The 15861-nt window shown below is 34.3% G+C and overlaps 1 protein-coding gene across 3 annotated transcripts; it reads left to right on the plus strand.

The window, feature by feature from the left end:
- The first annotated feature begins 6084 nt into the window (after positions 1-6084).
- Positions 6085-15291, plus strand: LOC111625443 (lipid droplet localized protein-like). Of its 3 annotated transcripts, none has more exons than XM_023368587.1 (11): positions 6085-6493; positions 6775-6881; positions 7290-7370; positions 7443-7572; positions 8782-8831; positions 10527-10678; positions 12104-12221; positions 12294-12404; positions 13596-13716; positions 13797-13875; positions 14875-15291. In XM_023368587.1, exons 1-9 carry the CDS (start codon positions 6313-6315, stop codon positions 13638-13640), a joined length of 975 nt encoding a protein of 324 aa, XP_023224355.1. In that variant the 5' UTR covers positions 6085-6312; the 3' UTR covers positions 13641-13716; positions 13797-13875; positions 14875-15291. The 3 variants fall into 3 exon arrangements, with proteins under 3 accessions (XP_023224355.1, XP_023224357.1, XP_023224356.1); XM_023368589.1 differs by having other exon boundaries at positions 12294-12326; XM_023368588.1 differs by lacking the exon at positions 13797-13875.
- The last annotated feature ends 570 nt before the right edge of the window (positions 15292-15861 follow it).

Below are 15861 nucleotides of genomic sequence, written 5' to 3' on the forward strand. Positions count from 1 at the left end.
TCCGTAGCGTGGCGCTACGGACGGCGGGAAAGTAGTTCGGCTGCCCGATGACGTTTTACGTATTATAGGAGTTATTTTTACCGTTGTTTACGGATACTGCCACAATTTTTATAGGAATCATAACTATAGGAAACGGTTTTATAGGGGGATCTACTGTATTTGATAAACAATTTCCACGAAGAAATGTATGGAAATTCTAGTCCTGGTGTATAGTTCTAATTTACGGTCGGTTGTGACGTCAATGAATTACGTGGCGGAACGTTCTCAGTTTAAGCCTATGGAGAGCTGCAGCCTCGCGGCTTGTCCACGAAACCTAACCTATAAACTGGCCGTAAAAGCTTTCTGTAGAAGAGAGTCGAGTTTGATAACTGCTGACACAACCCTGAAATTTATCTTAGACAAACTAAAAAGCCAGGACACAATCTTGAGTGCCAACATTTCCGAGGCACTCCGCAAAAGAATCAGAGAACGGCGTCTTATAGAGGTACAGGGATGCTGATTTACATACAGAACCCGAAGAAGTATAACCAAAAAGTTAGAAAGCCCGATTATTCTTTCATAATGCCGAAAAAGAAAAAGTAATGCTCCAGGAGATGAAAAATATGCTGAATCGAGTAAATACATATGTAGTGGAACCAGCAGCAATGGCTGAGGATATTTTGGAAACGGAAAACGATGATCCAGATAACCCGCATTCATTCCCTGAATTTCACATTGGAAGAAGAATTGGAGATCCAACTAAAGCGAGAGAAAGAAAACTTCACGAAACGGAAAGAAACTAGTACTGACAAGGAATATGATAAGTTATTAAAAAAGGAAATGGCTGTTATTGAAAGTGAGGGAGTCAGAGGTGAAAACTTATCTTTGATTTATGATTATTTGATGACCCCGAAACCAACTAGCGTAGAGGAAGAAAGGGCCTTCTCCATATATATATGCAGTTCATTAAGAAGTAGGTTGGGAGACAACACCATCAATACCATTTATTTCTTGAGATCCTATTTCCAGAAAAGTCAAAAAAATAACAGAAGTGATTGATTTAATTTTATTTAATCCTTTAAAATACTTTATTCAAGACAAGACTAATATTTTATAACTTCTAATTCTATTAAGTAAGAGTTTTAAACTTTTATTCTATAAGTGGTTAGTGGGCTAGGCTAGGCAATTTTATTGTTAAAATTAGTGAGAAACTGAGACTACCTAGTTAGNGACATCTTCCTACATTTATTTAAGAGCGAGAAAAATTTGTAAAATTTCAAATATTTTAGCTATTCCCGCGAAGTTTCATCGACCCCCGTCGTGAGACCGGAATTAATGTAATAGAATGTATTCAACAAAATATTTTAATTTTAGAATTAATAAATCACGGAAGGGACAATTGTAAATCATCTATCAGCAGTTTATAATAAACTAGTAGTCCGGGACGCCCCCTAGTGGGCGATATCTCGGCAAGGGTCGCGCGTAGGGGTATGGTTCATTAGCCATTTATTGTTGCACAAAGGGGGGGGGTCGCCACCCCCTTCATTCGGAGGGTAAATCTTACCGTCCCAATCGCGTCATACATATCTATATTTCTATCTATTAAACATTCTATAAATAATTTAAAATAGTTTAATTTGTTTATTTACCTTCGCTTGTAAACCTCGATTTTAAATGTATCCGCCATTTTTTCAACAAATTTCCCGTGAGTCAATGCTCGACGTTCACTGACTTGTGAGTCACGGGATGTCGTAAACGTGCGGCGCGAGGTTAATCGAGGCATATAATAAGGCAAGTCAAGGCACATTATAATTATTTATACCATTCCGTGGTATAAATAATAAATTCATATCAATAATAAATTCCTATTACAAATAAATATAATTTATTGTTAATTTAAAATCTTCGCTAGGGCGCCTCTAGTGACCGTTTTTGGCATCCGTTACGCGGACAGACAGGTACCCGTTGAATGGGTTATATATATTAAATAGATTGGCAGAAATTTTATTTTGTACTCGACTTTTTCAAAGAAACGCAAAAACGCTTGTAGCTTTCAACATCAAACGGCATAAGAAAACTGCCCAGTAGCGACCGAATGGATAAAATTACTAAACAACGAGCACCGCCAACGGGCCGGGCACGTGAGTTTTCTGTCTTTTCATCACGTTAATTTTTTCTCGTTGTTTTATTAGCAAGAATTTTGCCATTAACATCATCTCATTGTATCGAACACGTAGTTATAATTTTGTAGCCAATCATGACACGAATATCTTGCCATAAACCTAACTAGGGTCAATTGAAATTCATCATCACGATTAAAACAAAGGACTTAAAGCAATTTATACCAACATTAGACACTTAATTCTCCTCGCTTGAATTACTTTTGTAATTTCTGCTTTTATTGGCATGCTTTCATTCGTTATTATTCAATTGAAAGGAAGAAGCGGCTCTTAGCTTGCCTTCGTCATTTCCAGACGAATGACAACACAGAACTCACCACGTGGAGGTGGCTGCTTCGGAGTTCCACCAAGAGTTGGAAAGAATGAAACTCCACAAGTGATTCGAATCACTTGCCGAGTTTCATTCTTCCTAACTCACACTTAAACTACCTCTGATTAATTCAAATTTAACTATTTCAAATTAACGTATTATAACTTAATTTGACAGAATAACATTAATAATAACGTATGATAATAATAAACAGACTAATAAACATTAATAACTTAATAAAAATAGATACAGTCGAAACACAGAGAGCCTTCTCTGCCTCACGGCCGCATCTTCCGTGTTCACCCAAGTTAGCCTTAAATAAGCGGGACACACAGAGCCTTCTCCGCCTTTCGTCGGCGTCTCCTGTCTTCACTCCAGCGGGCCTAAATGATGCGAACACAAAGAGCCCTCTTCATCTCTCGTCGGCCTTGTGTGTTCGAGAAACGGGACACAGATTGCCTTCTCTGCCTTCTATACGTTCCTGAAGTATTCTTAATCACAAAATTTCTGGGAAGGATGAGAAAAGGGTAGAGAAAACGTGGAACTTTCGAACAAATTTACATTTAACAATTGCTACTTACAATAGAAAAAGCCAACAATACATTCTAACAATTCGTTACGTATTGTTGAAATTTATTTTTAACAACGCGTGACGTATTACGATTCCGTCATGTTTTTACGTTACGTGTTACGTAAAAACATTAATGGTTTTGAAATATTTCAGAAAGGATTATTTTGTTAAAATTATATTTGTTACAAACAGGATTATTTGAACTTCTTAAAGTTGAAATAATCTTTTTTCTAATAAATAAAATTATAAAAATGTCGAATTATTCATTTCTTCTAAAGTAATGTTATTAGTATTTTTCTAAATCCAAAGAGCAATTTGTAATGATTGTGGTCCTTTGTACACCAGGTAATGTTACCAGAATGTCTTAACACAAACCTCCCTGTAAAATTTAAGAGATTTTCGACAAAAGGCGAACAAAATCGTGCCCTTTACACAAACTAACATCCATACACGCAGAAAGAATGGCAGTAGTTTTGTATTTGTCACCGTTTCAAGGTCCCGAGCGCAAAAATGTAGAAATATTGGGAGGATCATTTTTTTACCGATCGCCATAGATTTCTTCTGTTATATATAACAGAGCCGGGAAANTTATGTCGATGACAGCGCGACGCGTGGATAAAGTTGTTTTTTTAATTTAATTAATTGAAAGAGAGATTTTTCTCTTTACATATATTTTCCGCTTCACCTCTGTCTGTCCTATTTGTTTACCCTTACTGTTATGTTCTCGTTTTTCCATTGACTAACCTGAGAAGCAATGAAAGGTTCTCGTTTCCATTGACTTTGGTGTGTGGATGGACTAACCTGAGAAGCAATGAAACGTTCTCGTTTTCCATTGACTTTGGTGTGTGGGTGGACTAACCTGAGAAGCAATGAAACGTTCTCGTTTTCCATTGACTTTGGTGTGTGGGTGGACTAACCTGAGAAGCAATGAAACGTTCTCGTTTTCCATTGACTTTGGTGTGTGGGTGGACTAACCTGAGAAGCAATGAAAGGAAGGCAGCTCTGAGAGGAGGAGTTGTTTACCCTTACTGAAATGTTCTCGTTTTTCCCTCGGCTTTTGGGGTATGCGAGTGGACTAACGGGAGAGGAAAAAGGAAGGCAGCTCTTGGAGGAGAGAAAAAAACGGCGGAGAGGGAGGAGGGAACCCGAAGAAGAAGAAGAAGAAGAAGAAGAAGAAGAGAGAGAGAGAGAGAGGAAGTCTCCCGAGTACGTTTAGCATCGTATGGTCGAGACGAGAACTTTGGAACGGAGAAAGAAAAGGAATTTAATTGAGAGGAACCAGACGGATCGACCCTTTGGACTAATATCTTAAAGAGAAACAAAAAGGGAGCTAATCAGTCCCCAACCCCACAAGGAACCTCATCCACGAGCCCACACAAGCAGCATACATCATCAAGTTTTGGATACCCTCTTTCCTTATTTCTTACTTTCATTTTCTAAATCATCGAATAAGCCGGCTCTATTCAATGGTTTTAAGTAGTAATAGGAACCTAGTATTAATTAAGATAATCTTAAGTAATCGAATAATCGGGTCGGATAAAGGACGACGCGCGTGCAGTCTTTGTCGGGAGACCATATTGTGCGGTTGTCGAATAATTAATTTTGTGGATTATTCGGTGGGAGTAGCATTGTTGGTATCCTTAGAAACCTGTATCTTAACGAGCGAGTTAATAAAATAATTGTGTTTTATTTTATCTATTTTCGATTGTGTGTCTTTATCTAACTCGCAGATCTCACACACAAAAACGTTCGTATGGGCTATTCTATTTTGCGGACATACCCTACTCTTTTCTAGTAAATAATTACAGTTTGTCTGTCTTTTTATAATGGTTTTAATTTATATAAATTTCAATCTAATTTTTTTGTATCTGTCCTATAAGACGACCCCGGATTTTGGGAGCCCTTTTTTTTGTAATGATTCAACTATCGTCTTATCTGCCTAGATATACGGTAAATTTTATTACATAAACCAAAAGTTTGTTATTTTAAACTTGATAACCTTTGTTATGTTTTTAAAATAAAAAGTATCGACCTGTATATGTAGGGGAGACCGGGGCAAGATCGGCATGTTAAGCTTTACTTAAATTTTTGTGTGATAAATACTGCTGTAAACTGAAAAAAAAGCTTTGCATATTGTCTATTGGAATGTTTTCTTACTATAGAACTGGTTAAAATCAGTTTGGAAATAAAAATAATTAAAATAATTACAACTTTACAAGAAGAGAGAAATTGCCGAAGTTGCCCCGGGTATAGGGGCAAGATCGGCAACTTCTCTCTTTTTGTAAAGTTGTAATTATTTTAATTATTTTTATTAAAGTTGCCCCTGGTATAGGGGCAACAGTAATGGGGCAAGATAGGCACGTATATAAAATTATGTTATTAACAATGTATAAGTTGGAATTCACTATTAAAACAAAGAAATACAAATCCAACACCCATTTAATATTATTACAACGAAATGCAAGTTCAAAGACATATATACATGAATAACAAATGCAAACATGTTTTCATTTATCATCTGTTTGATTTTTATCCTTTGCTTCTAATGTGGCTTTATGTTGCCGATCTTACCCCGCTAGTCATGATTTCGAAACATTAAGTACAACCCTGAGAACAGAATGCCAAGCCACGATCTGGCCACGTGAATAAGTTGAAGTTACATCCTTCTAACAGGAAAAGTAACTTTCGTTATCATGGAATTATAACAAAACCTGCCAATTCAATATAAATGGAAAAAAAATATTATATGGAATTGAACGAAAATGAAAATTTGCTTGATAATTCAACTACGCTTGTTGGAGAACAATAAAAACACTACACTCAACAAGCCACCAATAAAACTCAACTGCCTAACCTATAACCAAAGTCTCCTTTTAATTTGTTTTTTAAAAAAAGCGCTTGACAAACTTGCCCCGCATGCCGAAGTTGCCCCGGTCTCCCCTACATATACAGGTCGATACTTTTTACTATATTTAAATATACATATAGGAAAAAAATATCGAAAAATAAGAAAAATAGGAAACAATAACCTAGATAATGGATAACACCCTCAGATATTGGCATGCAGAGTTTAAAATATTAATAAACATAACGTAATGTCACGTGGTGCTTTTTTCTAGTTCAACACTAGTACGTATTATCTGCTCATCTTTACAGCTTATAAGTGTTAACATTGTCGTCAACGAGAGTGACTCCTCTGTATATTATACTACTCTGCACGTTATACGACGATCCTGTTAAGTCGAAGTACTGTATTAGGCAATTGTTTCGAAATGGATACCAGACAATTTGATATTGTTGTTTTTGGTGCTACCGGAATGACGGGACAATACGTATTCGAAGAGTTAGCTAAAGTTTCTAAACGTGAAAATATCAAATTTGCATTAGCGGCAAGAAACGAGAACAAATTAAAAAGTGTAATAAAGGAATCCCAAAAGTATCTTCAATCTCTTGGTATGTATTATTATTAAAATTACATAATTTTTTTTTTATTTTTAATGTAAATTTTTGAGTTTAGTTTAAACGTTTAACGTAAGTAGGGTGACAATACGTATATTTCCGGATTTCTTCTGTTTTATACTCCCAAAATTAGAATAAAATCTTAACCCATACGCTATTGTTGATTTAGCTACTAGCGATTTACTTTTAAAGGTAAAGGGTTCCATCTCCCTGTTACCTTTTTAGTTACCCTACTGTATAGAAACTAATCGAAGTAAATTATTTAATATTTTCAGGAGAAACAATAGATAATGTGCCCACAATCATCGCTGATATTAATAGTGAAAATTCGTTATTAAATATGTGCAAAAGGACCAAAGTGCTGTTGAATTGTGTAGGATCCGTAAGTATTTAATAGATTTGTTTGGCTGCAATGTAAAAGATTGTAGACCTATAAATTCCGTCTGTTTATCTGTCCTTCCTTAATCTCAAGAACAGTGCTAGTAGATGAAAGTCGAGATCAGATGTGGAAATCTTAGGGGCAGAGGTCCCGATTAACTACACACGAACTTCTTGTATACAGTACACTGGAAGTGTCGTAAATTCAATTCAAAAATTTTTCTTTCAATGGAGTTATATAGATGATTAGCATGGCTGTTGTTATCAGGAAAGGCATAATAAACAGGAAGAAGAAACTACAAATTTGAGATGGAGAGCATATATTTTAAATTGTATAAATTAAAAATTGCAGCCCGACATTGTGACGATGTCACAATAATTGCTCGTTATAATTATATATTATTTGATTTAGTTCTATTTACTGGGCGAAGCTGTCATTAAGACATGTATTGTTACCGAAACTCATTATTTGGATGTAGCTGAAGAATCGATGGTAAGAAACTTGGATGGAAATAATAATTAATAAAACTTTATTTGATTTTTATTAACAAAAAATTAATTACAGTTTCTTGAACAAATGCAATTAAAATATCACGAAGAGGCTAGAAGAAAAGGGATATATATTCTTGGTGCTTGTGGATTTGGCAATATCATCTGCGATTTGGGAATCTCATTAATTAAAAGAAAATTTCAAGGTACATTACGTTAATAAAAAAAAAAAATAGTAAATCTTTATAATTGTTGAATTAGTTTAAATAACTAATTACTATTATTTAAGTAAAACAAATATAATTTATTATAGTTCATAACGATCGAACCTATCAGTGGCATATTGGATAACACCATTGAACAGCGATTGGTCAATGGGTTCGCGCCTCCTCAATGGGCTGTCCACGTGAAGTTTTTCGGGTTCTATTCATGTTTGTAACACGTAAATGGGGACCAGTCCTCCTCCTTCCGGGAGGCATCCCCCTCACCAGACCTGCAACGCTACACGTTTGGAGAGGAGATGCCTCCCGGAACAAATATAATTATCAAACAAATTTGAATTTATGGGTGAAGTCTATTATACTTTTTAAAAAAAATTATGTTGAACGATCATACACTGTTCTATGAATTATTCCCGAATAATGCCTATTTGTGCCAAATCAACCCTTTATAATTTTCAGAGCCTTCCCTGGAGTTTGCTATGCCCAGGCCAAAAGTTAGTATTATTGAAAACACATAACTTTCTTCTCTACTTTATGTGGCATTTAAGATAATAAAATTATAAAACAAAATCTTTTTAGGTGCTGCTAATAATGAACTAATGATTAGGTATTAACAAAATGAAAGACTTGTTTGTGCTTCAATGTAAATTTTCAAGTAATCATCTACTCTGTGTGTGTAAAATACTTTGCTTTTAGTTACGGCAACGTGACACATGGGCAATCTGCCGCCGAAGGAGGATACCTCCTGGGATGACTTTCTAATGGATTTTGATGAGTATGATTATAAAGGCAGTAATTCACTTTCTAAGGGAGTTTGTTCCTCTCAAACATGTGTTTCTCTGATTGATAAAGTCAAAAAGTTTATCTCTGTTTGCTTCGTGTATAGTCCAATGACAAAATGGGTCAGTATTGTTAGAAACCGTATAGAAACTGTGACAAGTCTAGTAATAAAGGCCTCAGTAAACAATAAAGGAATCAAAAAATTTAGTTTTAATTATAATTAACTGTAACTTTCGAAGAATTGCTACATCGAAACTCATTAGTTTTATGTATGAAACATCTTAAAATCGTTTGTTTACCTGTTGAGTATGCATCGACTGTGATATTAATCTCACAGTTGCACGATAATGAGCAATTATAGCTAATTAATTATCTGAAGAAACAATTGATTATAATAAATTTATTTATTTACAGGTGATGTAAATTCTGTAGAAACGTATTGTGAATTTACTTGTGGAAGTCAGGTTCGTTGCAAATTATAATTATTATTCGTTTTAGTTTGAAAGTTACACCCGCAAACCTTATGAAAGGGGGCACAAGCTATAAAAAAGCGCATCATACATTATGTAAGAAGGTTCAGATTACGATTCAACGTAGATCAGCGCTCCCACAAGGTGGTATTGGTTGCAATCGGGACTAACTTGGCCTTGAAAAGAAGGAACGTTCCTTGTCTTCGAAGCCAAGTTTGGATCAACATACGATAAAGTTGAACGGGATAGTGGACGAATATCGTTCAGTAGTTTCTTTTATACTTTTAGAATATGCTAGAGGTAATGAATTTTCTGTTTTTTGTTGATAATGGAATTTGGGACCCCCACGGGGAATAGGAAAAGGGCAACACAGATGAAAAGCAGTACGTGCTCTATGTGCCCTAATGTACGGGCGCCCCTGGTTACAGCATGTCGTTTTAATGAAACTTTTATTTGATAAGAATGATTTATTAAACATTAATTTAACCGTTATTTGTACATATATTTATTAATTTTTTATTCAATAAAACGAGAATGAAAGAATTACTAATAAATATTCGTAATAGAAGAAACACGAAGCTCTGAAATCTTCATAATTCATCTTTGAACACACGTCAAGACAATTATTAGTTAATTTTCCATCCTGGTTTTATTGTTTATACAAATTATACTTTTAAATAATTGAAACACTAAAAAGACTTTTAGCAAATAGGGGATTAATACCAGGGCTACTCAAAGGTAGGCTATTACCTGAGATGAAAATGGAGAAGAAAGATGACTTAGAAGAAGAAATTATAAAAGTCTGTACACTAAAGAGACGTTTTTGGCGGGGCAGAACAAAAACTGTTCCTTTAGCATGAAAAGGACGAATAATGAAGTTTCCAAAATTTCGTGTTTCTTCTACTTCGACTACAGACAATCCTCGGCTTTCTGAACTAACACATTCGTATAAACTTATACTAAAATCGAACAGTAGAGTTGCATTTTCCTATAAGACTGAGACTTTTTCAACTATATTCATTATGGATTGACCAGGCCCACAACAGGCCGACCGGATTTCTAGAGCGGTAGGCTGATGAGCCATCAGTTAATGTAAAAAAAAACGATTTTAATTAATGTTACCGGAACCGAAATTGGGGATCATGTCATTGCACGATAGCTCGAAATTTTTGTTTGTGGTCTGCAAATATACGAAAGTGAGAATTCCATTCAGATGTATTAAAGTATTATATACAAAAGATCGAGTTGTCCAATTTCCAAAGTCGAAAAAGTCCACTAGTAAACACATGAACACTCGAAGTCAATCGTGGATTCGCATTTCACGTGGAGTTTTCGGAGTTTTTTCACGTGTATAACATCCAAAATAGAGGCCAGTTTCCATAGAAAGTCCTATCGTGAGGTATCACTTTTGGCATATCGTGCATGAGTTACGTTCCCCCTAACAAACCGAAAGTCGAGGAATGTCTGTACAATAATACTTCGGTTTTCGTCGATAATTCGTCCGAAAACCATCGGCGAAATCCGAAACCGACGATAACCGAGGTATTACTGTATTTATAAATAATGATCTGTCCTTCAACAATTAAATCGTTTATTATATTAAACGGTAGTTAGCATATAAATCATTAAACATTATATTCGATAATACGTATAATTTTACAATGTTAATAATAATAGTTACATTTTCAGCGCCGAAATATTAATTTTGAAACTCTTAAAGCACTGACAAATTCGTTTATTTACGGCATAAAGAACCAAAACAAAATAAAGGACATCAGAGAACAACTGAATATGGAACTCTTCAAGAAAGTGCCAACGTTTTCTTATCCTTTGAGGAAAAGGTTGTAAATAAATTGAGATATTTGAATATTACATTTAAGCCTATTATAATTAAGAATTTGTAAATTTTATTGTTTATTAATGATTTTCTGTTCTAATTTTCCATTTTTAATTTAAAACATTAAGGGCCAATTAAGAGGAAATGAATTAACAGTACATTGCATGCAGCGCGAGTTCAGGTGAAATGTGTATTACAGAACCTTGCAGTTGTGTTGATCCTTCTTCTCTGCAATTCTTAACTCGTTTTATTGACATTTAACTCTAGTTGTAGCTTCTTAAAATGACAAAAAGTGATATCAAAAGTCCATATTTTAGTGCATTCGTATTTATTGAAATAAAAGAAGTTGTTGAAGGGAAAGCTTCATAACCTCATCATGAACCACACTGTCTAATGAATCCAGAATCTGTTATATATAACAGAAGGAAAGTATGACGATCAGTTAAAAAAATAACCCTCCAAGTTTTTACACGTTTGGACTCAGGAGACATTGAAAAAAAAAGTTTGGTGTTTTTTCTGTACGTATGGATGGTTGCATGTGGGGGGACACGATTTTCTTCACTCACTTTGGAGCTTAATAACTCTCATGTTTTTTGTCGAAAATTTCTGAAACTTTGTAGGAAAGGGTGTGTGTTAATCGTATTGATACTACTAAATTTTGGTGGTTAAAAGTTAAGGGGTTGGGAAGATAGAGGATGTGTTATATCTCGAATGGGTCAAACTTAATGAAGATATTACTCTATATTAGCATTTACAGTTTTTTATGACACTCGTCTCTACTCTCAAAATTAAGCGTTTAGTCATTTTATAATAATTAATAATATAAAAAAATTTTTGTATACCCCGCATCATGGGTTCTGCCCAGTATGTCTAAATAATGAGGTGGGAATTTCCATAGGAGGATGTTCAATCGATCAAACTTCGTGGACTCTGTCAAAATTAGCAATAAACCGAGGATCGTAAGTGTCTCTTCCCATTAATAAACGATTCTATACAACAACAAGCCTTCCTTCGCACCAAACGTACGGACGGAAGAGAACTCAGCAGGAACGATGTCTAATGTTGCATTAGACATCGAGATTAATACAAGGAACACGGCGGGACTGATAGAAATGGATCAAGAACCCCTAAGTGTCCTTGGATGCGGGTTTTTATAAGATTTTCCCATTGGTTCCTTACCTGTTTCCGAGGAGGACGGCAATTCGAGGGGACCGACTTACGGTCGACCCGATTTCCGATCCCAACCGGAAATATCTACTGATTTTAGAATTTACACTGTCCTAGCTAATCCGCTAGTTACAGTCTATATATTAATATAGCTTCAAACCTATTAATACAGGCTCTTATAAATCTTTTTCTTACATAATTAAACTAATAATAATCTATCAAATATATATAAAAATGTTAATACGTTTCTAATATATTTCAGACATTTCCTCTTTAAAAGTGAAGCAATAGGTAAATGGTGTTTACCTTTTCCGGGATGCGACGAAACGGTGTCATTACGAAGTCAACTTTTTAATTATAATTATAAAAATCAAAGACCCGTAATTATATNATATATTAATTTTTATTTAAAATAATATAATTTTTTCATTAGATTTTTTTTTTACTTTCAGGTTCAAATAAAGACATATTACATAATGTCCACGGTAAATTTCTTCTCCACTCTTTTATTATCTTTACTGATAGCAATGTTTTCAAACTTATCAAATTATTTACTGAATTATGTAAGTAGTAATTGCTGAATTTTCTGTTTTTAAGTATTAAAATAGATGCCAGAATACATGTTCTTCTTCAAATGAATTTCCTTATAAATTACGAAATAATTTTTGGAAGGATCTTCTTTAATCAGATCCTGGCCTTTAACATCCTTATTTTAATCTATTCAATTAAAGCAGGGTTTAAACTTAATCTCTTCGTATTCTTTACTAAGCTTTAAAACAATGTTTGCCTAAACCGTGGTCATGCCTGATTTTGGCTAATAATGCTAGTGTGGTACTTTACAAAATATATTCAAATGTAATCTTAAAACCATTATTTGGAAGTAGTGATGCTACCTGGAAAAATGGTTTAAGACTAGATTGGATTTGCGTAGTTCAAAAATAAAAGTTTATTTATGTAAAGTAGCAAGTAAATGCTCAATTCGGTCTGCTCTATTTTCATTTATGGGTGGACTTGACAATGTTCAGATCAACCAGCGGTAAGAAGTGGCAAAGTATATACTTAATCCCATCATTTCGTTCATAGTTACTCCCTTTCAATTTCTTTCTTCGTAAATTCATTATTTAAAAAACATTGAGTCAATTCCAAGCACAAACGTATAGCTGTCTCCTGATAGGAACACCCATTGGTGACCGAGTGCCAAACCACTGAACACATAATTGGTCTCGGGTTCACACCTCACTACTTGGACTGTCCACTTAGAGTTTTCTGGATTTTCTTCACGCGTCCAACACCTAAATAGATGCTGGTTTACATAAAAAGCCCACTCGGGAGGCAGGTACCTCTTGGCAAATCGCCCATATGTTGCGTTGCCTTATTACATCAATCCAATCCAATCCAATCGTAATAGATTCAGCATATGTTCCCCACCGCCATCCGTGCAGCTTATTTTCATTTCTCAATTGAATCAAGAAAACCACTCCTACAATAAAAGTCAAACCTCCTGGTGAAACTTGGCTCGATTCTGCCAATTCCGGTAACAACTGAACCATTATGAAAAATTATGTGTGTCTGTATTCAGATTGCTCTTATCAAGAGTAATCCGAATATGAATGGTTCGTAAGAAAATGCTAAGCTACTATCCAGCTAATTTCCTTCTAAGGGCTATTTATTTTAATACAGAAAATGCCGTATGATATTTAATACCTTATGTGAAATATATATGTATATAATATAGAATTGTTATGTGTATGCAGATGAAAGAAGCCGACTTCACTTTTATATATTGGGCAGAAGGATGAAAAGATAAACTGGGTGTCGATGAGCAACACGTTGAACCACCTAACAGATGTATGAGAGTAACTTTAAATGGAAAAGGTGAGTATATTATTTATGCCGAAATAGCCTGTTTGTTTGTATTCTTGTTAAAAAGTTTATTTCGTAATGCTGAATTGCAGATGCTTTTCATGTTACTTCGCTTTGTCTAGTTAATGCCGGCATTGCATGCTTAAAAGAGAGTGAAAAAATGCCAGAAAAGTAAGCATTGAAGTATATGCATTCTGCTAACGAAATTACAAAAGAAATGAATATCATTTTTAAAATACTATACTTGTCTTTGCTGCCATCATTTCTTAGGATTTCTCTCTCCCTAAACTTTACAAATGAAGTGCTTCAATTTTTAGATAGTACATCTCAACATACCGCGTGTGAAATATAGGGTCTTCCAAAAAGAATAATGCAATGTTAAATTACGGTAATTATGTTAATTGTTATCCGAGAAGTATGCAATATACACCAATCGATAAAGTAACCGAGTTTCATCTACCTTTAGGAAGCGCCGTAAACAAAAATGGCGACTCTGCAATAGAGAAGGCGTTTGGTGTTCTGTAGTTCTCAAAGTCGGAATCACTCAAAGCATTGTGCAGCGTGAATAATTTGCATCAGCTGCTAGAATTGTGTCTGCTGTGGAAGGAGTGACAACGGGTATGCTGTAGGGAGCGTAAGAGGTATTTGAGTATCGGTTGGATGTGGACCGTATGACACGAGATGCACACGTTGAGACATTGCATTGAACAACTGTGAAACTTGAACAATTTTTTAATGTTTTAATGCACAGTACATTACAACATTCTGGATAATAATTAACATAATTACAATAATTTCAAATAGTATAATTATTTTTTTGAAAGGAGTAATTTCCTCCTTAGATTGATGGAGTTATCGAGTCCGCTTCGGGTCGTATCTTTTCTTTTAGGTTTCTCTAAATAAATTAACTAAATAATCAAATGATACTTAACGCTTCTATTAGCAAATTATGTTAATTATCGCATGAAAATATTTCTATAATTTTTTATGCAGTTTAGTTTTGTAAAAGTGATTTGAAAGCACCGCTATAACCTTAAATATTTTGCAAGGTTATAGCGAATATTTGTCTTATAAGAGCATTTTCTGTTACCGGAGTGTCCGCTGAAACCGGGTTGCATTATACATTTTAAATTAACTTGCGGCGTATATAAACATTAATTTTCTTTCTAGTGGAGGAGTACTAACACCGGGTTCTGCTTTAGAAGAGATTTCCTTGTTAGAACGATTGCAAAAATCTGGACTTCAGTTCGTGATTACTGAGAATGACTTACTCTAAATTTCAGTTTATTATTTTTAAAAGCAATAAGCTTTTAAAAATTGCAATTGTTCGAAATACCATTAAAAATACTAAAAATCATCATAAAAGTTCAATTGTTTTTATATATTGTACTTGTGAAATTGCTAAGACAAGACACTTTTCCTTATCAACTGCAGTGATATTACTATTATTGTATTGTTTTATTTAATAGAATTAATATTCTGCTCTGAATTATCAAGATTATTTTGTGTTGTAATTGTTATTGGTTGATTGTATTATTATGTTGTATGCCAGTATATACAGTCGACTCCCCTATAACACTGTTGATTATTCCGTTTTATATGAATTCTATGTTGTACGAGTCACTTAGATTTTACAAATACATGTGCAGGGCTGTGAACGGCTCACGTATTTGTAAAATCTAAGTGACTCGTACAACATGGAATTCATATAAAACGGAATAATCAACAGTGTTACAGGGGGGTCGACTGTATAGGTTTTCCTTGTAATTTAAATAAATAAATAATATAAAAGGATATTCAATAGATTCAAGACTTAATTATTATAGTTTAAATTAACAGTTAATCTTAGCTACCAAATCTCTAGATCTATTTTCAATTAGTGTGTCTAGTTTTTATGGGCAGCTGTGGCAAATCTCCAACTAAAAGCTGGAGAGAAAGAATACGTAAATTCTACAAGTCACTGTCACTGTGCATTGGCTATTGAATGCAGTTTTATGTAATGTCTACACAAATAACTATGGGCTAATAATAAACTGGAATCTTCTAATAACTAATGTAAAAAAAACAGGTGAATTAATTTATCCAAAACTACAGATTTGTCTACTAATACAGAACTGCTCGTTAGAATTACTTTGGTTTATTTGGTTACGGTAACGT

The sequence above is a fragment of the Centruroides sculpturatus genome, unplaced genomic scaffold (genome assembly GCF_000671375.1).
Source record: "Centruroides sculpturatus isolate CEXI.00-Female unplaced genomic scaffold, Cexi_2.0 scaffold379, whole genome shotgun sequence".
In the NCBI taxonomy this organism is placed as follows: Eukaryota; Metazoa; Arthropoda; class Arachnida; order Scorpiones; family Buthidae; genus Centruroides; species Centruroides sculpturatus.

What these genes read in the sequence shown, in the direction of transcription:
- LOC111625443 (XM_023368587.1), top strand. Translation starts at nt 6,313, where the DNA reads ATGGATACCAGACAATTTGATATTGTTGTTTTTGGTGCTACCGGAATG. An exon ending in TCTTATCCTTTGAGGAAAAG is followed by an intron (nt 10,679 to 12,103) that starts GTTGTAAATAAA and finishes AATATATTTCAG; the next exon opens with ACATTTCCTCTTTAAAAGTG. An exon ending in CAAATTATTTACTGAATTAT is followed by an intron (nt 12,405 to 13,595) that starts GTAAGTAGTAAT and finishes ATGTGTATGCAG; the next exon opens with ATGAAAGAAGCCGACTTCAC.